Source organism: Solea senegalensis, linkage group LG2, assembly GCF_019176455.1.
Source record: "Solea senegalensis isolate Sse05_10M linkage group LG2, IFAPA_SoseM_1, whole genome shotgun sequence".
Classification (NCBI taxonomy): Eukaryota; Metazoa; Chordata; class Actinopteri; order Pleuronectiformes; family Soleidae; genus Solea; species Solea senegalensis.
Genome location: NC_058022.1, coordinates 1,335,854 through 1,360,740, shown reverse-complemented (window position 1 = coordinate 1,360,740; position 24,887 = coordinate 1,335,854). Strand labels below are relative to the sequence as shown.

The window sequence follows — 24,887 nt, the reverse complement described above, 5'->3', positions numbered from 1 at the left end:
TTTTGAGTCATTTTTGACGACATACTAAACTATGACTTTTTTGACAGATTTTTGACCATATACTAAACTATGACTTTTTTGACTGATTTTTGACCACATACAACTGATTTTGGATGACATACTATGACTTTTTTGACTGATTTTTGACCACGTACTATACTATGACTTTTTTGAGTCATTTTGGACGACATACTATACTATGACTTTTTTGAGTCATTTTTGACCACATACTATACTATGACTTTTTTTTACAGATTTTTGACGACATACTATACTATGACTTTTTTGAGTCATTTTGGAAGACAAACTATACTATGACTTTTTTCACTGATTTTAGACGACATACTGGCTGTTTTGAGTGATTTTTGACCACATACTATTCTATGACTTTTTGTGACATTTTGGACGACATACTAAACTATGACTTTTTTTTCCCATTTTCATATATATATTCATTTCCGAAATGGCACGCCATATAACCTCTATACATGTATGAAAAATATAGCATCTATATATGTACTGTGTAACATCTTTATACGTATGAATATTTCCATATAAAATCTATATATGTGTGTGAATAGGTAACATCTAAATATGTGTGAATATATATAACATCTATATATGTATGAATATATATGAAATCTATATATATAACATCTATATCTGTGTGAAATGTAACATCTATATATGTAACATCTATATATACTGTATAACATCTATACATGTATACGTATACATAACATCTATATACAGTATATACAACATCTATACATGTGTGAATATATATATATATATAACATCTTTATGTATATATAGATATATATATATATATGCACATACATGTATACATACATTTTCTCACCGGTAGGCCCATGGGGCGACGCTCAGCAGGTTGACCGGAAGGTGACTCTTGCCGTGGGTCAGCGTGGCAGTGGAAATGTTGGGGCAGCTCATGTTGTGTTTGTCGCGCGGCTGCAGCTGCAGCGCGTGGTGGAACGCGCTCATCACTCCCACAGACAGACGTCCGAACATCTGCTCCAGAATCTCCTCCGGTAGGTCCGCGCACGACCGCCCCCTGCTGCCGGCCTTCTTCCGCACCCTGACGGCCACCGCTGACCACCTGCTGCCGGACACGAGCAGCAGCAGCGGCGGCAGCAGGAGAAGCAGGAGGAAGCGGAGCTGTCGCGGCATCTCCGTGCGCAAAAATAAGTACACGCTTCCACAGAAAAAAACTTAAAGTCCTCTCCAGAAGACAACAAAAGTAATAATTAATTAATTAATGATGCAGTTTCACCGAGAACGAGTCACGTTTCTCCTTTAAAACGCACTGAGTCGCTGGAAACAGCGGATCTGGCGCTGAGAGCGCGGCGCGGCGAGAGTGCGCGGCCAACAGGAACATATTGGCACAAAACGCACGCGCGCCCACACACACACACTGTCGTAATTATTGTCCCAGAATAATAAATAATCACTGTAGTGACAGATTAACACCTGCTGCTCTGTTAATGATGAGAAATGACGCAGAGACAAAAACCGTTTCTCTGCTGATGAAACTTCTGCGCGCGTCAAACTCAGAAACCCTGTAATCCAGAAAACTCTGACTGAACCCGGAGTCCCAACCCTGGTCTGAAATCCAAGTCCCAGTCTTCTTAATCTGAAATCCCAGTTACAGTCTTAATCTGGAGTCCCAGTCCCAGAAAAAGAACTGCCTTAAACCTTTAGCTCCGCTCATAAAAATGTCCTCTAGCTTCACGAGAGCAGCTCGAGACAGAAGTGAAAGTCCACAGTGTTCTCTCTCTCTCTCTCTCTCTCTCTCCCTCTCCCTCTCTCTCGCTCTCTCTCCCCCTCTCTCGCTCTTTCTCTGTGAGTTCTTGTATGTGTGTTTTTGTGAGGACACCAAAGGACATTTTGTCTGGTCCTCACGTTCTGGCAAATGACTTTGTTGGGGATGGATTAAGTCTTGGTTTTAAATTTAGATTAAGGGTTTAGGTTAAGGGTTAAGAGTGTCCCCACTCCTGTGTGTTTACTTGTATTTGTTACCTCTTCAGGACCCTTTTACTGCCATAAACACTGACCTTGTCAGGACCAGTAGTCCTCATGGAGACCAGAACCTAATTTCTGAAGGATATCTTCAGTTAAGGATGAAGATTTTAATTGTGTTTCGGTTCATGTTAGGATTAGACATTATGGTTTAAAGTTAGCGATTTGTTTTGTCTGTCCATGTGACGAAACTAAGACAGTGTCTTCCAATCCTGGTCGTTAGATGTTTCTTTGTGAGGACATTTTGTCTGGTCCTCATAATTTTTCAGGGCTTTTTATCAGGACCAAAGACCTGGCTTCATAGTTAGGGTTAGATTAGGTTAAAGTTAAGGTAAGGTTAAGAGTATGGCCAGTGTCCTCACTAAGAGAGTTGGACAAGAATGTGTGTGTGTGTGTGTTCCAGGTATTACTTGTGTTGTGGGGACTGGTCTTTCTTTTGTGGACAAAAAGTTCCCATAATGTAAATTACTACATTTTAAGGTGAAGACGTGTTTTATTGGTTAGGTTAAGGGTTAGAGACAGTTTCCAAGAACTGAATGTAAGTCCATGTGATGTCCTCTGAAGTCACGGAAACCAGACTTTGTGTGTGTGTGTGTGTACTCTGGATCCTGGAGTCCACATCCCCTTAAAAATAGAAGAAGAAAAAAAGAACCTGGATCCACTTCAATCCAGCGTCCCCGAGTCCACAGTGGTCCGTCACTGAGTAAAAACATTCACTGTGAATTTATGTTGTCGAGATTTATACAAGGTTTAACATTTTAAACACATGATGATTGTAAATCAGTTCACCTTCCACTAAATCCTCAGTCTGATCTGAGGAAAAACCTCATATTAAGGGGATAGTTTAAGGGTTTTTTGTGTTACAAACTAGGGCTGCAACTGACAGTTATTTAAATCAATTACTACATCTGAAAACGTTTATCGGAATGATTTTGGTCTCAAAATTATTATTATTATGCATAATTGATAAATCGCCATATCCCTGTTAGTAACCGACACATTGCGACGTCCATTTACTCGACCATATCTTAAAAAATATGACCTTCAACAGGCTCTTTTTGTTTGCTTGTGTTGCTCTGTAAAAAAACTCACTCTCTTGCACCAAAGTCTGTGAAGAAAATCAGCCATTTTGTCGACATTCTGTTGCCTCCATCTATACGATCAAAACACAGACTGTACTTAAGGAATGGACGTAGCTTTCTAGTTTGAAAAGTGAAGCCTAGAAGGAGCAGGTTAGCCACCAGGGGGCGACTCTGCTGGTTGCAAAAAAACAACAAAAATTGAATAGAATTCTATGGGAAAATGAGATATATATATGTCAGTATCTTATACAATAGCACTTAAAAACCTGAATATCCCTTTAATAAAAATAAATAATATCACAATATCATTTTTTTTTTTTTAAATAGATTTATAAAGAAAAAATAAATATAATAGTACAAATAGACATTCATTTGTTGGTACAAAAGTACAAATGCACAAACATCAGCATCTGTGAAAGAACGTTATGTGTGGTTGTGTTGTGTTTTGTTGATGGATTTTCCAGAAGTTTCCCAGGATAAAGACGCGCTCCAGTGCTGTCAGAGAAATATTGTTATTTGAAGAGGAGGGAAAAGTGATGTGAGGATAAAGTTGTGACATTTTCAGCCTTATCAGTTCTTGGTGAGCGTTTCCATCAACGCAGGAGTCACAGTCCATTTACTCCTCAGCTGGAACAAGAGTGTTTTTATCGAGACAGTTAACTGTAAGATTTAAAGCTGCAGTCAGTGATCTTCTTTTTAAAGAGTTTTCCATAAACCCAGCACAAAACTATCAGACCTCTTCATACACAATACAGTGTTTACCAAAAAATTCTTTAAGAAAAGATCGTATAAGGAAAAAACAGGCCTTGAAGATTGGAGCAGCTACTCCGGCAGCAGGTCGTCTCCCAGCTCCTCGTCCGCGAAGTCGTCCTCCTCCACTCGCCTCTTTGCTCCCGTCTTCGGTCTCTCCATCTGAGGTCCCAGTGGGTCCATGTAAGACGCGTCTGCACCGGATGAGGAGAAGAGGATTTAAGGAGTTAAGAGCATTGTTTTATGTCACTGATGACAGCGGTAAAGAGAGACACAGACGTTTTCCTCACCGAGCTCTTTCTGGTTGCTGGCCTCGTAAGGCTCGTTAGAGGCAGGAAGTGACCTCATCTTGGCGCTGAGTCGCTCGCCTTTAGTGCTGTTGCTGCTGTGGCTGCTGTCTGTACCAAACACATGGGATGTGCTACGATAAATAAAGTGCTTAGTCTTGATGACTAATCAAAGCTGCTTTACGCTACAGTTCAGCCATTCACTCACATTCATGTATGTGCAGCGCCTCTGTCACGCATCTTTCACAGCCATTCACACGCTTCCAGCACAGCCGTCAGGTTAACATGGCGTTAAGTGTCTTGCCAAGTAGCCGGGAATCAAACCCTCAACCTTTTGACTCGCTCTACCATTCATCCACCATTCTCCTTGTTACATAATATAAACTTACATAAAGTTAAACTATAAGTTAAAGTAAGCTAAGCTGTGATTAATTATATAAACTACAATGAGATAAGCTAATACACATAATTCATTCATATATCTTATGCTAGCTTAGCTGAGTTTATTATATAACTAATATTAGCTCAGCCCGCCTTATCTAAGCTAAGATAGATAAAGCAGGCTGAGCTAATATTAGTTATATAAACTCAGCTAAGCTTACATAAGTTATATAAACAAACTTAGCCAAGATAGATGCTCAGACTGAGCTACTATTAGTTTAACAAATTCCACTAAGCTAGTTTAAGTTATATAAATCAACTATGGTAAGATAGATAAGGCAATCTGAGCTAATATTAGTTTATAAACTCAGCTAAGCTAGCATAAGCTATATCAATTAACTAAGCTAAGATAGATAAGGCAGTCTGAGCTAATATTAGTTATATAAACTAAGCTAAGCTATGATGAGATAAAGTAAGTTAAGATAGGCTACAATAAGTTATATACACTAAAGAATCATCTGCACGTGTAACAACCAGACAGTCATAAGTGCTGTCCAGTAATAATAGTGAAATATAAAGATTTTATAAATGTTTTAACACACTTAAATGCATTTTTTAAGTGTGTTATAACTTTCATATAATAAAAGCTGGTTTACTACCATATTATTCAAGATTTACTAATAAAACACGCTCCATTAATGAATCAGTCAAGTTCGTATTCGCCATGGACACAGAGTTTCTCCTCACACTGTGTGACGGAGAATGTCAAAGACTGTGTTTACATTCAAGTCTCAGATTAGACGCTGACAAGTCTCTGTGGTGAGCTGAGGGACAGACATGATTACAGACAGCAGCCCATCACATATGGCTGCCAGGTCGCCGTGGAAACGGACAGGAGCCGCGGCTGAAAAACAGGAAGGAGAGGGGAGGGGAGGCCCCGGTGTTCCACCTTCTCACACAGTTTTCAAACATCTCACACGAGGCTTCGCAAACTGCTGCCAAACTCAAACCTCCACTGGAAAATACATTTCTTTCTCTTTTTCTTGGACCGTCTGTGTGTGTGTGTGTGTGTGTGTGTGTGTTTTTTTCTCTTCTCTTTTATATTACACAACTGGGAGACGCCGGAAAACAGGGATGACACAACGTGGCTAAAAACTGACAGACCGACCCAATAAATCCCGTGTAAGAGTTTTGTAATGATGATTTGTTTTTCGTGAGCCTCGACAACATAATGTTCCTGCAGCCGGTCAACAGGGACGTCGATGATGATGATGATGAATATCAGAGTCGACGTTGGAAAATCCCCCTCTTGGATGATCGCATGAACTTGGAAGGAGGAGTTCAAAAACACAGCACGAGTTCAAGCTCACACCTAACGAGTCCATTTATTTGAACAGTGAAAACAAGGTCAGACCAACTGACGCCTTCGAGGCAGTTTTTTTTTCTCCCCACCAGTTTCAAAATGCCAAACACTGACGCAGGTTTAGATGTGTGAGAAAATAAATCTCTCGCTCGCACACACACAGAAAACGTACAGCGTTGCAAACACGCAGACTTTACAGAAAAGAGGGAAAACTCTCAGGTGCTCTCAAGGATATTAACTCAAGTATCTGGGAGAGGTTTGGCCGTTTCCCTCCCTTCTCCTCCTCGTGTGTGGGAGAGAAAACACCGACCACTGGCCAACATCACAGCTGCCTGTCAAAATACTCCTGATCCCGGTTTGTAACACTGCAGATAAGTTTCCAGTGTTCTGTGTGTTTCACTCTTTGGGAAACTGTTGAAAGTCAATTTCCAACTTGGACCGTTCTGAAGCAATAAAAAGAGTTAGATGAATGTTTTCCCCCTTGTATGAAGCTGGTGTAAGACGTTTTAAAAGCAGAGTGTGTAATACTGCAGTGCTTAAAGGGCAGTTTAGCCCATTTTATTTTAAATCTTTTAAATTTTCTTACACCGTCTATCAACATTTTAGGGGCCACGTACCCAATCCATTGATTGGGTTAACTGGACGCTCACAATTGACCCCCAGCCACAGGGGGGGGCCACATCCAGTGTACTCTTAAACCCAAATAAATCAGAAAACAGCAGGTAATCCGCTGTGGCGACCCCTACAGAGGGATACGCTGAAAGAATAGTTTTAATTCCCAGGGTTAATAATCTAAAAATGTGAAAAAGAAAAGTTAAACTATGACTAACCAGTTTTAAAGGTGGGAGAACAGCAGTGAAAAGAGGAAGTTACCCTTCCAAATTCTGCACTTTTGTCATTTTAGAGATATCTTATACTCTTCATGTCGTCAAATATCGTGATAGATCTATTGATTATCACAGAATCACTGCATCGTGACGATGTTGTAATTGTGGGCCAGTATTATTGCTTATTGCATCACAAGTTAGCTTGAAACTCTTATTATACAAACATGGCATCAAAACAAATGTCTTCAAACACATGAAACCCCCAGAAATGACGCTAAACACTGCCAGGCCTGTATGTGGCGCTGTAACTCGTTCATTGTTGAGCGGTAAATGAAGTGGTAGCAAGTGCTTTCTCGTTTCTCTGAATCGCTACGTCAAGGGTCTTGAGATAATGTTAATTGTGGTTTGGCGTCGTATAAATAAAAAGGCGATTTGATTGATCTCAGATGTTTTGAAGCGCTCTGAGAGGAAATGACAGACTTTATTGGACTGAAATTATTGAGCTCTGGTTTCCTCAGTCTCTCTCTCACTCTGTCACAGTCACTTCTGAACAAGTGGCCACAAGTTCAATCCGACTTAACCGTCTCTTTTCCCTTAGTCATTTCTGAGGAATAATCCAACAAAGTGTTTCTTGAATATTCTCTTAGGGCTGGGCGATAAATGGCAGGGCCAGCTATCTTGTTTATGCTTGTTTCATTTCAGGGTTTGGATTTTGTTGGACTTTAATCCTAAAGGGAAACTTTGTTCTAATCCCACAAGGGAAATTAAAAACAAAGTGAATGCAAAACTTATACTTATTAAATTCTTTTGTCATTTGTAGATTGTTTTTTTAAGTAGGAAATAAAACCGATTAAAATCGTTAATTGAGTTTAGTCAGTGAAAAAAGCTGAGATATTATAGCCATATTGCCCAGCCCCACTTTCCATACGGGGAACCACTTTTTAAAGATGGCAAAAGCACCATTTTGAATTCGTAAATGAATAATTTCCAAGAGATGTTTTCCAAATTACTGAAATCTTACTTTTATGAATGTTATTTAAAACTTACAAACATAAATCTTATCTAGAAGGTTGGGGAAAAAATCACGCAAATGAGTTCAGGAACCCAAAATAATTCCCAACCCCAGTCTTTGGGAACCACTGATCTAACGTCAGACTGAAATAAACAGGCAATAAAGACGAAGCACAGCAAGAAAACACACGGAGAAAACAAGAACTAAAGAGATAAACAGAGTAAAAAATTGCACTAAAAGTGTATAACAGACAGAGAAAAGGAAATAAAACGGCACAGAAAGCTGGAAAAATGCTGCTGCACACATTCAGACACCTTCACAACCTTCCTCTTCTCACCTGTTTTGACATCCTCTGCAATGCCTTAGAGAAGTGAGAGAACAGTTTGTGTTCAGTTAAGTTAAACAACTTAAATCTGTTGGGATTAATCTAATTTAATATTCAGGGGAGGAAATAATAAAAAAAAACGTATTAATGTTCAATACAATAAAAACGAAGAGGACGCTGGGGACTAATGGAGGTCTTGGCAGTGGTGGAGCCGTTGGTGTCAAAAATAAACATATATTTATGTATAACTACATTAAAAGGAGACAACAGACACAGAGGGAAAAGCCGCGGCCTCGTCGTTACTTCAGCTTGGTCTGGATTTCGTTTGAAAACTGCCAACGTGCCAGTTTTCCTGTGTCGCAACCAGTCTGGAGTAAAATGTGTCTGTATTTTGTGTTTGTTGTGGATCTGTCGTGAGGGAGTGTTAAAACGGTCCTGGCTTCACTCCCGCTGCAATTTCATTATTATCTTTATTCAAAGGACTGTTCAGATTTAAAATAAAGCCTGCGATGTTTGTCAAACTGACAGAATCTGTTTGTTTTGTACATAAATACTTCAACATTCATGTGCTTCCCTGACTTCCTTCTTTACGTGGAGATGAACGGCTAAAGTGAAAGGATTAATGCATCTGTTTTATTCATCTGTAGATCTGATTACTGACTGTTTGTAATGCCGTTGCCATATCGACCGGGGATGGACACGAGTATTCGATTACTCGCCCTGATTGTGAAACGTCGATCAGTTGTACCGTGAACATTTGTTATATATTAAAAAAAGATTAAAAACAAATGATTTCATGACAGATTTCCTTTATAAAAAACACATCTTTTTCCACTCCAGTGATGACCCAATTTGCAGTGCATCTATGACCACAAGGTAGCAGCAGCAGCAAACATTTAGTGAGTGTTTGTCGTGTTTGCAGACGGGAAGTGAAATTTTCGAGGTTCCTTGAATGCATCGCGTTCAACAACTCGAGCTGATTACTCTGAGCAGGTTAGCAAATACCTCTGTGTGGAAGCTAATGGGGTTCCAAATAAACGCAAAAACAATTTACTGAATTAATTTATTTTAAACCTTAAAAGCTGTAGTTTTATCACCAGGTTGTTAATTTTACAACATATGCTGTTGTTACGTTTATCATTTTTTTAACTTTGTGATCGTCTTAACACCGTAAACATAGTCCCTGTTCAGAGACTTAACCCAAGAACTACATTTTCTGTGTATCTAGCCTCCCTCTGGTCAAACACCAGCTATTGCATTCAAATCTTGCCAGCTCCTCCCACAAGATAAGCACATACAGGAAAGCTCTCCATGTCTGAAAAGCTTCTGCTTCATTGAAATGTGCTTTATCGTGATTATTCTTTACATTTTTAAGTTTTCTTTGCACCATAGGCAACTGGAGAACAGCCATTAGGAGGCGCCCTCTCTCTCTCTAAACTGCACTGTGACTCACCTGCACTCCCAGCGCTGCCCTCTCTGCCTTCTCTCCGACTTCTGGCACTGCCCTCACGCCCCGACTTCACCCTCTGCAGAAAAGAGAAAGAGACAGATGAGGATTAGAAAGAAATAATAAACTTAATTAGATTGTAATCTGTTTAAATTTCTGTAGTGACGTCTATTTCCAGAGCTGAGCCTGTGCCTTATACTTTATTTGTCGCTCCCTCTGTTTCTAATCAATTACATCACATTTAACTGGTATGAAAACTATTTAAGAAACACACACCATCTCAACAAAGAAGCTAATCATAAACACTGAGATGCAATAATGGAATTAGACATAATAACAGTATAAAAACATACACACATACATATCATAGGAATTAATCTCACAGTTCCACTGGGGAAAGTCAACCGCAGGAACAAATTTAAGCAGGAAAAATAACACACTTAGCATAAACACAACATTACAGCGGTGATTTAATCTTGTTCATAGATATAAGTTTCAATCATTCTCCCAGTTGTCATTCCATAAACTATACAGTTGTAATATTAGGATCAGTTATTGTTTTGTTGTCATTCAGTTTTTGGAGAAGTCTGGGATTCATGAGTTGGGACTTTTTTTTTAGTTTTTTGTTTTTTTGGCCGCGTCTCAGCAGAAATGTGACTCTGATCCAGCAGCGTCTCAGAGGCTGATTTAAGAGCAGCTGGTTGTGATTTGACCAAGTCTTCCTTCTCATCTGTTCCTGGCCCTGATATAACATCTCCACAGGACCGGGGGAACACGGCTCTGTTGCTCCCAATCTCCCTTCAGAACTTGACACTGACTCCAGACCAGTTCACAGGACTGTCATCTATTTTTGGAGTGGACTTAAAACGTCACCCAACAAAATATTCCAATAATCATAGACACGTATTCTAGTTATTTTTCGGTGCCAGAGGCATCTGAGTGAAGTCTGAAAAACAAAAACGCTGGTGTGTTTTCTAAAAAAAAAAGTTCCTAACCTCACCCAGAAAACATCAGAGGAGGAAAAATGTTTTTACGTCAATGCACTTGATCCACAAATATTAAAATGTCACCATCACTTTTGCAGGAGGAGGATGTCACGTCGTGAGCCTCCAACTTCTCCTCCAAAACATGGATGGCTTCATTAAACACCACAAAGTCGGGGATTTCAGTTTGGGGAAACACCGATGGCAGGTCAGATAGCGTGAGGTGTTTGAGGTAAAAGTTCAAAACCACATCTGTCCGATTCTGTTTCCATTTCTACTGATTTTTTAAACAGTGTCACTTGCAGAGAAATTCCAAAAAAACATTTGGGTATTTGTGCCAGCCATGGAAAAACCGGGGCCAAGTCTCCCCGAGGGGCATTTTGAGTTATTTACAGATTGTGAAACTGTGATTTCAAAGCTTTCCAACAATGTCTAACACATGGAAATCTGGCCATGTCAATTTAGGCACTCCTACAATGATAAAAGCTTTATAAAGTGTAGCTGTGCCCCAAAATAATCTATCTATCTAAAAAGAAAGTTATGCTTCTTGTTTCCACGTGAAACCAAGAAACCTTTTCAAAGTTTCCCAATATAAGTTTTAATGTGAAAAAAATGAATAAATAGAATAAATCTGTGTTTGTGGAGTTTTTTTAAAAAAATGCCACTTATTAGCATAACACGCACCTCCAAACAAGCTCATGATGGTACCATGGTACTATAAACATCAATTCTTAAACAGATACATTGATTTTGTCCACCACACAGCAAATGACACACATTTAACAACGTCTAATCCAGACATCAACAACACAAAATAGACATATTTAAGTATTCCAGTGCTCTAAAACTGTGTTCTCTTAACTTTCTATGTGGCAAACTATCACAATATAAATTGTGACAAGAGCAAGTTTGTGCCTATTAACGTAAACAACTCATTTTAATGCCACATATGTAACACCTGATGACGTTTAGAAATGGTAAACAAATTTACCTGTCATTTACAACACAGTCTTTGATACAGTCTTTGAGAATCACTGCTCTTATAATATAAAGTGCACTCATTAATAATATATTTGGCACATAATGATCCGTGAGCCCTACTGGTTTGGAGAGACAGCGCCCTCTACCTTCTGCCTGATTGTAGCAGCTCATTAGTAATTTGCCGATATGTTCCAGTGGTTAATGACACTTTTACAGCCAGCCTGGGAGCCACATGTGGCCTGAAAAGCAATTGGATTAAAAACTAGAAAAACACATTTCACCAACTTTCAAAGATTCCTACATTAGTACTGACCATGAAGGCAGCATTATCTGTGTAGCCTGATAGGTTTGATTGCTCTTTTGAATTATTTTACATGTGCCTGGATTATAGTCATATTTAATTTTAACAAAAAAAATGAAATAAAGAAAAAACAAATAAACGACATGAAATCTGAGAAAAGGGTCTAAATCTCAGAATTCATGCCGTTTTATTTTTTTCTCAGAAATATTCTGATTTTTTCTCAGAATTATTCTGATTTTTTCTCAGAATTATTCTGATTTTTTCTCAGAAATATTCTGATTTTTTTTCTCAGAATTATTCTGATTTTTTTCTCAGAATTATTCTGACTTTAATCTCAGAATTCATGCCGTTTTATTTGTTTTTCCTTTATTTCTTTCATTTTTTTTATTTTATGCATTTAAATTGTCACACCTGGGTCAGGTGACCAAAATATTTTTTTATTTCAAAGTGAAAAACATTACTGCTACTACCCCAGATTCAATAAGCTGGTTATTTTATAGCCTTTAAGCATTTTTGATGTTCCTGTGTCAGATATGACGAAATTTAAAGAGTTAAAAAAATTACACCAATACGCACATTTATGCTAATTTTAACCCTGGTAAATTACTTTTGCTCATATGTGTTCATATAGTCACTCGATATTGCACATATATTCTTATAGCCTCTGAAAATATGTCGTTTTGACATAGTTAATGGAAAAAAAAGCACCCTAAATGCTCTGTCTTCGGGTTACATGTATCATCACCTGCAGTTTTTACTGGCTGCGGAAAATGTCAAATCTCTTGGTTTGAAGACATGGCTCTGACTGAGTTTGGAAATGAAAAGCTCTGATTTACACCCTTCATATTCAGGACTCTTTATTTCTTAAGCTCCATCCTCCACATTCATGCACTGGGTGTTTGTTTTCCAGGTCTCACGCGAGAGTTTCCCATATGATTTATTCACGACTTTATGATAAATCACTCCCAAGAAAGAGCATTAGCACGCTGTTAGTGTTTACTATTTATGACAGTTCCCAAGGAAACTGCTGTTTAAAAATTACAGACTTCTGTTTTTCTCCCTCCGCACTCTGAGTTTGTCTCCATAGTCGCTCTATGTTTAGGTGGAAAACCAGCCCTGCTTTATTTATATAGCAGTGCGCAAGAAATTAAACACAAACACGGATAATCTTAGAATTAAAAAGGAAGCACATGCTTCATTTCTACTTATCCAAGACATTCAGAAGTCTCAGGTGATCCTAAACATCCCAAAAAAAACCTGTAAAAGCATCATCATATGTGTGAATAACACAACCAGGCAGGTGTTTAACAGCTGAAGAGCAGCTGTGAAAGCTCCTCTCAGCGCGGTTTGATTCACAGACTCAAATAAACAGGAGAGGAAATAAATAAATACATAATTAAACAGCTGTTTTTCATGCGTCTCTGCAAGAGCAGTGACCGCTGACCAACTTTACGTCAGAAAAAAAAAGACCAGTGTTTGTGTTCTTGTCCAGGAAATGAACACAAGACGCCAGGAACGAGAGGAAAAAAACACATTTCAACGTCTTCAACTGACAGCAAAATACATTGATATTCATGAGATTCACCATTAAAGCATACACACTCTTTTTAGATTGTTTTGTATAAATTAATCTCAGTGAAGTAAACACACATAAATCTTTTCCATCTGGACACAACATTCCAGAATATTTTACTTTGGTATTTTTCTTCATTAGGTCTTAATGTTGAGGGTTTTTTTCTGCACAAATGACCGAAAATATGTTTCTCTTTTTAAGTATTAACTGGTGCATTTCAGTATTTCCTTACATATATTTAGTTACATCAGCTACATCCATACGACTATAACCAGCCATATTTTCCATGTTCATACCTGTTCTCTGATCTCCTTCATCTTCTCCACCTTTTTCAGTCTGGTGGCGTATTCTTGAACCTCCTTCAGTCCCATGTCTGTGCAAAGCCTCACCAAGAAACGCAGACCTGAGCGTGAACACACAACAACATTTTAATGTCTTTATTATGTTCTTTTACACTGTGATTGAGTTGATTGGTTGTGGTGTTCCCCAGGGTTCCATTTTAGGCCCTATCCCATTTTCTTTCTTTATGCTGCTACTAGGGTAAATTATTGTTAAAAATGAAGCGGGAACAGGGAAGAGAGGTCATAGAGTTAGGAGTCTTGGCATCCACTTTGACAGTGAGGCAGATTTCTTTGGTTGGTAAATCCTTCCAGGTGAGGCTTAACGCCAAAGTAAGCACTTATCTTCCTCCTGAAGTTTTAGAAAGTCTGATCCACACTTTTGTAACACCTCAGGTGTATATGGGTTCACACCTGTCATCTCTCTAACGCCTCCAGCTGGTCCAGAATACGGCTGCTGGCCTACTAACTGGGATAAAGAAGAGGGACCACATCATACCTGTGTTGATGATCTCCCTCCACAGTCTTCCTGTTCATTTTAAGATTGATTTTTTTAACATTTTATTGTTGGTTTTTAAAGCTTTTGGACCCTCTCTGAGCTCCTCCATCTTCACGACTCATCCCAGACACTGAGGTCACATAAGCTTATGTTTTTTAGACGTGCATTTTATCCAAACAAATCTAACAAGAGTTTACCACTTTTTCATGATTTATTGTGTTTTATGCTCTTGTTGTACCTTGTTTAAGTTTGTGGATGACAGTATGTGCCACTTTTTAAAAGAGCTACATGCAACAAACAGTGTGTAACAGAAAAGGATGGACTTACATTCCACATTTTCTGGAAACTTGCGGTGGATGTCTTTATACGTGTCCAAAGCTTTCTGGTAGTTTCCTGTGAAGAAATGAAAAACATATCTGCTAAAAGCTAAATTCACTGCTAGTTCCCAATAACCTCTTCTACCGTCACATCGTTTATAGATAAATGATATGATATTTATGATAAAACAAACAGAATCATTCTCACCACTTCGTCTGTAGCAGCTTGCCACCATCAGCTGCCACTTCACCTGTGTTGGTCTGAGAAAACAAACGGACAAAAACATCCACAGAACATGAGCACAGAATCATAAACCCAAGACTGTTTTTGCCTTTTTTAATTAAAAAAATAAATAAATAGATAAGTGAAATTCCAATTATGAATCCAGCTGGAAGGCAAACTAAATCGAATCATCTGTCTCCCGTTGCTCAAGTTACAAAGAAACTGCTTCCAGATGAGAACTAAGTTATGTGTTTAATGAAAAAAAGACACAAAATACAAAAACAATGAGATGAAATAAGAAGGTCTGTAGTCAGAAAATGTGTAAAATAACATTTGACAGATTTCTTTTTGCTGTTATATGAAGTGAAAACAGCCCGATGCTTTAATTATCAAAAGTTTTAGTAAGATTTTATGATCTGGAGCACTGTAAAATAAATAGTGGTTACTTACTGTATGAGTGTGGCTCTTTCAAAGTACTGAATGGCCTTTTCACAGAACTGGGTCTCGATGTAGTAGGCGCCGAGCCACTCTATCACATCGATGTTAGAGGGGAAGTACCTGAAAGACTAAAGAGTGACACAGGGACAATCACAACTCTTCAGAATAATAATTATTATTATTTACATTATTGTTATTATTATTATCATCTCTTTCCTGTGACTCCAGAGCTGCAGAATCCAGATCCAGTTGTGAGTCTATTATTATTATCATTATTATTATTATTATTGTTATTATTATTATTATAATAATTAATAATAACCTCTCAGAGTCTGTCCTTGCTCTGCCAGTACCTATGGCTCCAGAGCTGCAGGATCCAGATTCAAATGTCACTTTCTGTCCTAGATAACGGCCAATACTCGCAGCCTTGTGCAATAATCTTCACTACATTTTAGACGTTTTAGACGTGTATGTTACTGGTCCATTGCTATGCTATTTATGCCTTTTTTCTAACTGCATTGCATTTTATGTATTCATTTATGTATTTAACTTGTCTATTTTGTGAGCTGCTGGACGACTGAATTTCCCTACAAGGATTAGTAAAGTGCGTCTATTCTTATTATTAGTAGTATTGTCATCATTAATGTTACATTATGATTAAAATTGATATCCGTATAATATTTTTACTACAATTCATGCTACTGTTGAATGAAAAACATTATTTTACATAAGAAAATATTAGGACTGTCTTAAGAAGCACGTTTCTCTGTCCCGCATCTTTTTCCTTTCACCACAACCGGTCTAGGCAGATGCTGCACATCTTTGAGTCTGCTTCTATCACAGATTTCTGAGTATCATTCTCTTACTGTACCTCATAGTAGCACTGGAAAGCCTGGGACTTGTCCCCCTCGCCATCATGCAGGTCTCCCAGTTTGGCCAGCACCTTGGGGTCAGTGGGGATTACACTGATGACCTGCATCAGCCACTCGATCGCCTGATGCGGATCCTCCAGAAGCTCATAGCTGAGTCCGTCGAGTCAAGGACCAGAAAAGTGTTAATATAGAAATGGTGTGAGATGGTTTCAGGTTTGAATCAAGCACATTGACAAGGAGACACTGTCTTATAGGCAGGATACACTTGAGCCAGCTGGTACATGACTTGGGCGCTGTTCCTCAGGATGGCGTGGAGCTTCAGGAAACAGTCCAGAGCCTCGTCCAGACGATTCAGTTTCTTGTAGGACAGACCTGGAGCAAGTGGACGGAGGGACTTTAAAGCAGCTGCAGTTGATATTTATATTTATACCACTTCTGACCCTGCTGTACAAATATAATATGACTGAATATTTTAAAGAGTTACTATGCAACATGTGGCATTTCCTGCTCAATATAAACAAAATGGCTCCTTGAATGATGGTTACACCACTTGACAGATTCCCCATATTAATCAAAGATTCCAAATTATGGCGTTTCAGTCATTTATTTCCAATCTAATGTTAAATAGCTCTAATGTAAGACTGTGGAAAACTAATAAATATGATACATTAATGAGGATTTTGTTGTTTTCTTTCCAGAAAACAAGTCATCACACCATAAATCATTCTCTAAAAAATGATTAAAAGCCAGGAATTTTAGGCAATTTATATCCTAACAAAATTATTTGCTAGTCAATTGTCAGTTTATTTTCAGATTTTAACACTTTTCTAGCTGTTGTGTGTCTGTCTGTGAACAACAGAAATCAAAAAATAAGGGACAGATTTGGATTAATTCAGGGGGACATAGACTGTGGTCCATGGAAGCACTGGCAAGACTTTGGTGGTGATCTGGATACAGATGTGGATTAAGGAGTGTACTGTTACTGTGGGAAAATAAGCAGTCTGTCAGCAGTTTGTGCTTTTTAACAGCTTTCTCTAGTTTTACATAAAAAAATGTGTCTATAGAAAAGCTGAAAACAATAAAAACAAGACTTATTCTGCAGCTGTTTTCACCTTTCACCTCCTAAAAAGCCAGATTACACAGCAGAGAGGCAGTTCAGCAACTCATAATTGTACACGTATGTATAATTGTATTTGTATAATAACGTTACCCAGGTTGTAGAGAGCCTCAGTGCAGGAGGAGTCGTTCCTCAACGCTTCTTTGTAGAACTCTGCCGCCTTTTCGTAGTCGTGTCTGATGAACACGGTGTTGCCCTTGTTGATGAGCGCCGCCGGGTTGTAGCGGTCGGCGTTCATGGCAAGGTCGGAATATCGGTCGGCCTGGTCGTAGTCCTTCTCCTGGTGGAGGGGCGGAAGTCAGGAGATCGGCTCGTACACAAACTTTAGTGTTATTAAATATCATTTATTTTAAATATAGAGTTATTTATTGCTAGTTTGTTTGTTATGTTTAATCATTGAATAGACTTACCAGAAAGTAAAGGAACGAGAGGTTGGTGGCTGCAGCGCTCTTCACTCTGCTGTCCTTCTTCTCAAATGTTTTCAGGGTTTCAACTGCCTGATAACATACATTTAAAAAAACACTAGTTTCTTACTATAATACTGCATTGACTATAGTCTCCCCAGTATGTAACACACGTCCAAGTGTATTAATCAATTACTTAACAATTACTAACTAAATAGTCAACTGTTTAGATGGTCACACAGACCATCATCACAGAATTAATTGATTTAAGTGTTTTTCTTATTGATTAAAATATGTTTTCTGATTTTCCAGCTTCTTTAATGTGAATATGATCTGCTTTCTTTGCTCCATTTGACAAAGAAATCATTAAAACTTAATCATTTTGAGGTTTGAGTAACATTGATGTACAATTTCTGACATTTTATGGACCAAATAACCAATTAATCCTTAATTGGTAGTCCAAATACCTAAAACAACATATAAATCAAAAGAAACACAAAGTAAATCCAGATTACAGAATTTTAGGAATGGATATCATAGAAATGAAACTAATATTTTCAAAAAAATACTTTAGACCTGCGACTATGAGTATTTATTTGGTCCATAAACCAAAATCTTTCCGTTTTAATGATTAATTTGTAAAACAGAGCAACGAAACCAGAATATATTCACATTTAAGAAGCTCTAAAACCAGATAATCGATTATCAAAGTAGTTGATATAGTTAAGCCAGTGTTTAGATATTACTTTTACAGTATTTTATTCCGCATCTTAGTTTAATTTCCTACTTGTGCTACACAAATAAAAATAAAACGTCACTCACTGGGGAGATTTTTCTGTCAGTATTACAGTGAAAACATCGTTTTTGAGAAGCTGAAATCTTGGCTACGGCTGCGCTGATGCTGCAGCTCTCACCACCACCGACACCACAGACTGCAGACACTCTAAAAGCAGCACACGCATGCAGCAGGTGTAAAAACACAGTTTAGTTCACTACTGTAGGTCACAGGAGACGCCGGAGAAGTTCTCGTGGCTGTTATTTCAAAAAAACTCATGCTTAATTCATGACGGGAGGGGGGAAATAAAACAAAAACAACCAAACATAGAAACAGAAGGGACACATACCTCAACCTTAGGCATGCAGATGGGAGGGAAAACGAGACAAAAGCAAGAGAGAATGTTGGGCAATGAGACGTGGAAAACATGAGCCTGAAGCTGCAGAGACAGCGTCGGCAGGGAAAACCTCACATATACTGCCTGTGTGTGTCTGTTTGTGTACATATATATATATATATATACATACATATATATACATATATATATATATATATATATATATATATATATATATATATATATATATATATATATATATATATATATACACAAATATATATATATATAAATACATAAATAAAACATACACAACAACCAAAAAAAGACACTAAAAATACAATAAAAGTACAACAAAAACACAGATAACCCACATATAACAATCTGTATTTTACCAGGGGAAATACCACTCACTGAATTTAAAGGCATCTATCGATGATAAAAAGTAACTATAAGTTTCTGATTTAACATACATTTTCAGATTTCAACACTTTAAAATTTAACAAAATCTTATAAGACTCACCTGATTAAGACATATTTACATACAGAAAAGCAGTAAACAATAAAAAAAAAGACTTGTAAAGCATCTTAAAATCCTAAACAAAAACAGATTATACAACAAATAGGCAGTCAATAGATTAGCCGTGGACACCTACTGTACATAATAGTCCATCTGCTTTGTCAATGAATTACATTAGGTAATCATAATCAGTATATACATATGTATATATATATATATATATACATATTATATATTATATAACATATAATAATGATAATTATTAGATAAAGATAAAATGTTATGTTTTAAACCTCTGTAGATTAGATGATTTAAGCTCACACTATTTCCACTCTCGGTTCAGTGCGAGGGGACGGTATATACATATATATATACATATAGGATATTGTCGCCCTTTGTGAAATACGATAATCTACAATATTTTATTGATGATCACAGTATCGTTGTATCATGATATTATTGGTATCGTGGACCGTGCGTCTCTTATCGTTAGGTTATCCTGTGAATAACTTCACACCTCTATTCCGTTCTAAAACTTTATTATTATTGGGTAAAAATATTACACGGACACAAGAACACACAATGGAGTGGTATTGGTATGATGGAGTGGTATGATGCCGCTGAGAAGAGGACACTCACCTGGTTGAAGTCCTTCTGTCGGAGGTAAGTGATGGCTTTGTTGATCTCCAGATCGTTGGCGAGCTCCACGTACTGAGAACTCTTTACCATGTCCACGCACCTGAAGACACACACACACAGATTTTTTTATCTTCTCAAATGTGAATATTTTCTGGTTACTTTGCTTCATTTAACAAAGAAATCAATAAAACTTAATAAAAGTTAACCCTTAAAACAAGTATATTTTAGTTCTATAATTAAGTTGGGAGCACATTTTTTGTATATTGTCTGCCCTCTAGTGTTGGTATTATAGATGTAAGATAAAAAATGAAAATTAAAACATGACAGTGACAAACCAGTCAAATCCAGCAGCAAACGAAGCCTCGATGGACGGAGCGATGAGTTTGGCTGCAGTCATGATGAACTTCTCAGCCAAAGACTTTCTATGAGGAAAACAAAAGGAAATTAAAGACATATTAAATTGGTTTTATAAAGCTGAGATGATGATATAGTTTCTTTCTTTGTTTGTGTTGCTTGTATGGTGTGAGCTTCTTCTTACAGATCTCTCTCCATCTGGTGAAGCTTGTCGTTCTTAATGGCCTCGATGACCATGTTTGAGTTGGTGTCGTCCTGAAAGTTGTAAAAGAAAACAACAAAAAAAGAGGAGGTTAATGAAGTGAAAGGGTTAGTTTTTCTGAAGATCAAAAGGAACAAAAACGTTGTTTACCTTCAGTTATAGAAAACAGTTTATAAACTTATTTAACCAATAATAACCAGCATTTTCAGTCACGTGATGCGACCAGGTCAGTGTTCTTTTGTTATAAAGTGGACAGAATCTAATTCTTCTTCAGTATATTTCACAAACTTTAAATAAAAGAGAAGAAGCATGGTCCCTTTGTGGAGAATACATTATATATATACATTTTCTACTATATAAAACCACTCTACATAGCAGGTAAACTGCCTTCTTAAATGTGTCTCTTGTGACTCACATTGGACGGGATGTACTTGTCCTCGTCGTCGACGCCCAGCGGCACCGAGATGAGGTTCTGGAAGGACTTCTTCATCATCTCGCGGTCGCCGATGGCGTAGTAACACAGGATGAGGTTGAAGCCCGTCTTGACGTTGGGGCTCTCGCTCATGATGTGTCCGAACGACGTGATGGCGTCCGAGTACTGGCCCATGCGCACGAAGATCACGCCGATGTTCTGCATGATCTTGATCCTCATCTCCTTGTGGGCGTTGGAGATCTGGTCCAGGGCCATGCGGTAGAACTTGATGGCCTTGGGGTAGTTTTTCTGTTTGAAGTAGATGTTGGCCATGTTGACCTTCAGTCTGCCTGCACGAACAAGAGAAAAGAGATAATCTGAAGTTAGATGCAGCCCTGCTCATAATTACTAACCAATCCCAGTACAAGATTATGTGGATTTAATGTTGTGTTTATGTCAAATGATTTAATTTCTATGTTGAAGACATTTCATTTAAATGATTTTAATTTTATTTATTTTTTTTATGTTGGTATAATCAGATCTGAATCCCTGTGAGAAACATTCTTAATTCTTGTCATTTTAACATCATGTCGTCTGTGGTGTTTTCACTGAAGCAAACACATCACTGTAATCAGAGTGAAGTTGAGTGAAGTCTTCTCACCTGCGTTACTGAACATCTTGTTCTTCACTATGACCTGGTAGCTGTTCAGAGCCTCTGGGTACATTTCATTGTTCTCATACTGGTTGGCGAGGTTCAGCAAAACCTGGTAATAACAGAGATATTAAAAATGGTTTAATAACAGTTACAATATTCACAATACATTTTATTTTAGGTGCATTTCAAAGCACTCACAACACTGAAAAAATACTGCAAAGAAGATTTACTTACTGAGTAGGTGAGATCTAAATTGATGTGGTCCCCATTTCCAGACTGTTCTCTCTGTCTCACCAGGGCTCGCTCCTTCCTTCCTGCCTCTTTAGCTTTTTCAAGAGCCTGGAGAATCACCACACAGGAGACACAGAGTCCATTAGAGGAGACACGAACAGTACGCACACGACCACACCAACAACACACACACAAAGGTTTGTACTTTGGCTGACCAGTCACTTTTCATTTATAATGGATTACAACTAATTTTCTTGTATTACTGTGCCTAATTCAGTGAAGTACACTGAATATAAACGTTCCAACTTATTACAACTGCTGATGGATCTGTAAAAAACTTTATTACAAACTTAAATTTGATCAAATGGGACTCAGACAAAATCTTAAATGGTTTAGAGCTATAAGATAAAAAGATAATCAGTGTTCACTGCATGATTTCTGAGTCTGACCAGTTGTAAGGCTCCCATGCTCTGTGCCATGCAGCTCTCCTCGATCAGGTCGTTCACTTTCTTCTCCAGGATCTTGATCTTCTCCTCGGGCCTGTGAAGACCAGGGAAACAGAAACAAAGCGTTGAGATAACGCTGTTAGAAACCATGAAGCTATTAGTACATTGAAGTTCAGCTCATCAGGGCAGATAAATACAATGTTTGAACCACTTGTAAAATACTGCAGTTTTGAGTGTATTTTGACTGGTTTGAGTTGCAAAAGCTGAATATTTGGCACTTAATTGGTTCATTGTTGACTGGAACCAGCGCCAGTTTCTGATTGGCTGGATAATTACGATACTGTCTGTGCCTGTTAAGAAAGTTTAATTGAATTTGAGGAGCTTGGAGAGAACACTGGGGTTTCAACATGTGTGTTTTGTAATTGAGAAAATCTTTAATTAAACGTTTTGAAACGAAGAATCTGGACTTTTATGTTGAAGAGCACATCAGCTACATTCTTTAACTCTACAGTTTATGTTAGTTTATGTTATTTGATGAAATAGACAGAGCCACATACAGTATATATAGTAAATATACTGGACTTGTTCATTTATAATTCAGAAATTGTACAGTTTCTGTGATATTTATAGTTCCAATATGAAGTGCAATCTTATGAGAACTGTTTATTTTTTTGAGAATGATAATGTTTTGTTGCTCAGTTTTAAGACTCACGTGTCCTCATTCTTTGATTCAAGCGCAGGGGCGGGACCTCTGGACTGGCCCAGAGGGTCAAAGGTTGATCCTAAAAAAATACACAACAGATAATAATAAGTATGTTAGAGTCTGTTCTTAAAGACCATTTAATTCATTCAAGTAGGGAGAGAATTATGAGACAAAAGCTTCAGAATACTTGAGGGAAATAAAGTATTAAAACATGATGACAACAACTTTCGACATCTACAGTATGTGTATTACAAAAACAAACTTCCACATAGTAGCCACAGATTTGCATACTAGTACCTGATCATATAATCTCTAAACTCACCACGGGTCAGAGAGGACGTGTAACCAGCGGCTCTGACGGCAGTCATCGGTCGAGCGGCTCCATCCTGTCACACAACACAATAAAAACTGAAAACTCGCCTGATATTCCTCATTTACACATTTCAATTCACATAAAATAACATTTCTTTTTAATGAGAATGATGTTGTTAGTGAGCTATCATTATTTACAAGGTATCATCTGAGCTGTGAATACAAAAAAAAGTGATTTTATTTTGCATATGTATACATATGGAAACAATATTATATACACAACAATATATACCTGTACAGCTCCAGTTACTGGTCTGCCCATAGAAGAGGTCATAGGGATCCGAGGCTTCATGAAACAACCGAGTACAGAGAATAATTAGGACATGTTTAATTAATGAAAAAACAGCTAAAAGTGTTGTTGTTATTATGTAATATTGAGTCAGACTTTAGAGAAAACTACAGAGACAAAAAAGTTTAATGTGCAGATTTTTTCTGATTAAAAACTAGTAAACTTGTTTGAACTTACACCAAATGAAGTAGCTAAAGGTCGAGCTCCAATGGCAGTGCCAGGAAATTTCGCAGTCATCTAGAAAGTTTAAGACATTTTCACACAGATTTTAAAATAGCAGTCTCACTCTCTTTATACGTGTGCACACACATACGAACTATATATAATCCATACTCACAGGGGGTCTTCTTCCATGACTCGTCCTGACTGCTTGCTGGAAGCCCACATCATTCTCCAACTCCTTGAAATTTGTCAAAACAATAATAACTATTGTTATTATTTGTCCACAGAGGTGAAGCTTTGTCTTTAGCTTCAGAGGTTAGTTTATAAACACTTCACATGAATCACACAATGCAATAAATAAACATACAAATCGGATAATGGAGACAGCTTCAGTGGAAATGGTATTGTTGTTATAGCAGCAGCTCTTTAACGCCACCCAGAGGGCAGTTTGATAAATACTTCAATCTCGGTTTGTCTGGCTTTTTGTTTCAACTGCGTTTTTAATATATGTCATATATGCTTCAGCTCTCTATTGCAGTGGCCAAATAAATTATTATAGACATTATTTTTTCAGTTTTTAACCCCCACAGAGCCATTAAATAAACACTTTTTTAATCCAGGCACTGCATTACCTACGTGTTAACTAGTTTATTTCGAAAAAAACATTATTCCACACTCTCAAAGTCCACTTTATAAGCACGTAAACAGTTATATGTCATATTATTGTTGTGTACATTACAGGCGATGAGCTGTAAGCTAGGTGACTGTAGCATAGTTGCTAACTCACCTCGGAGTCAAATGTGGGATTATAGTCGTTGTAACCCGAATAAAGGTCCTCGTCCTCCGGTACGAGATGCACATTCTCCATCTCGGTTCAACCACAGAAACAGTGACACGGAACTTTAATGGGAAAAACAATCACTTTTTACAGTTATTCGCGAAGTCACAACGAAAAGGGTGTCTGTAATGTTGTCGTTCTAGTGATTCAATCCCACAGTGCCAAGCGGCAAAGGCGGACGATTTCTACTTCTCTAGCTTCTGATTGGTTACTTACGTGTCAATCAAAATTTAGCGGGTGTATGATTGGCTTAAAACCAATATCGCGCGTTGCTAAGATACAAGAGTAGAGTCAAAATCGTACACGTTCTACAAATGTCAGCGCTTTACTGTAATATTATTGTATAATGTTTGAAATAATCGGTGGTATCGAGAAACAAATGATTGTGTTTT

General features: G+C 37.8%; 2 protein-coding genes across 4 annotated transcripts; both read right to left on the bottom strand.

The window, feature by feature from the left end:
* Positions 1–858: 858 nt before the first annotated feature.
* On the bottom strand, positions 859–1,814 carry il17d (interleukin 17d). Its single transcript, XM_044019389.1, has one exon. The coding sequence runs from the start codon at positions 1,189–1,191 to the stop codon at positions 859–861; it is 333 nt and encodes a 110-aa protein (XP_043875324.1). The 5' UTR covers positions 1,192–1,814.
* A 1,624-nt stretch (positions 1,815–3,438) lies between these two features.
* Positions 3,439–24,638, bottom strand: ift88 (intraflagellar transport 88 homolog). Of its 3 annotated transcripts, XM_044019016.1 has the most exons (26): positions 24,445–24,638; positions 23,833–23,895; positions 23,673–23,732; positions 23,439–23,492; positions 23,157–23,220; positions 22,844–22,913; positions 22,135–22,225; positions 21,689–21,793; positions 21,461–21,563; positions 20,803–21,149; positions 20,370–20,440; positions 20,167–20,253; positions 19,832–19,931; positions 18,685–18,690; positions 17,567–17,653; positions 17,250–17,436; positions 16,303–16,411; positions 16,039–16,189; positions 15,180–15,295; positions 14,715–14,767; positions 14,517–14,582; positions 13,649–13,755; positions 9,521–9,593; positions 8,080–8,103; positions 4,163–4,270; positions 3,439–4,066 (listed from the first exon to the last, which is right to left on the bottom strand). In XM_044019016.1, exons 1-26 carry the CDS (start codon positions 24,523–24,525, stop codon positions 3,945–3,947), a joined length of 2,505 nt encoding a protein of 834 aa, XP_043874951.1. In that variant the 5' UTR covers positions 24,526–24,638; the 3' UTR covers positions 3,439–3,944. The 3 variants fall into 3 exon arrangements, with proteins under 3 accessions (XP_043874951.1, XP_043874954.1, XP_043874952.1); XM_044019019.1 differs by lacking the exon at positions 8,080–8,103; XM_044019017.1 differs by lacking the exon at positions 18,685–18,690.
* Between the last annotated feature and the right edge of the window lie 249 nt (positions 24,639–24,887).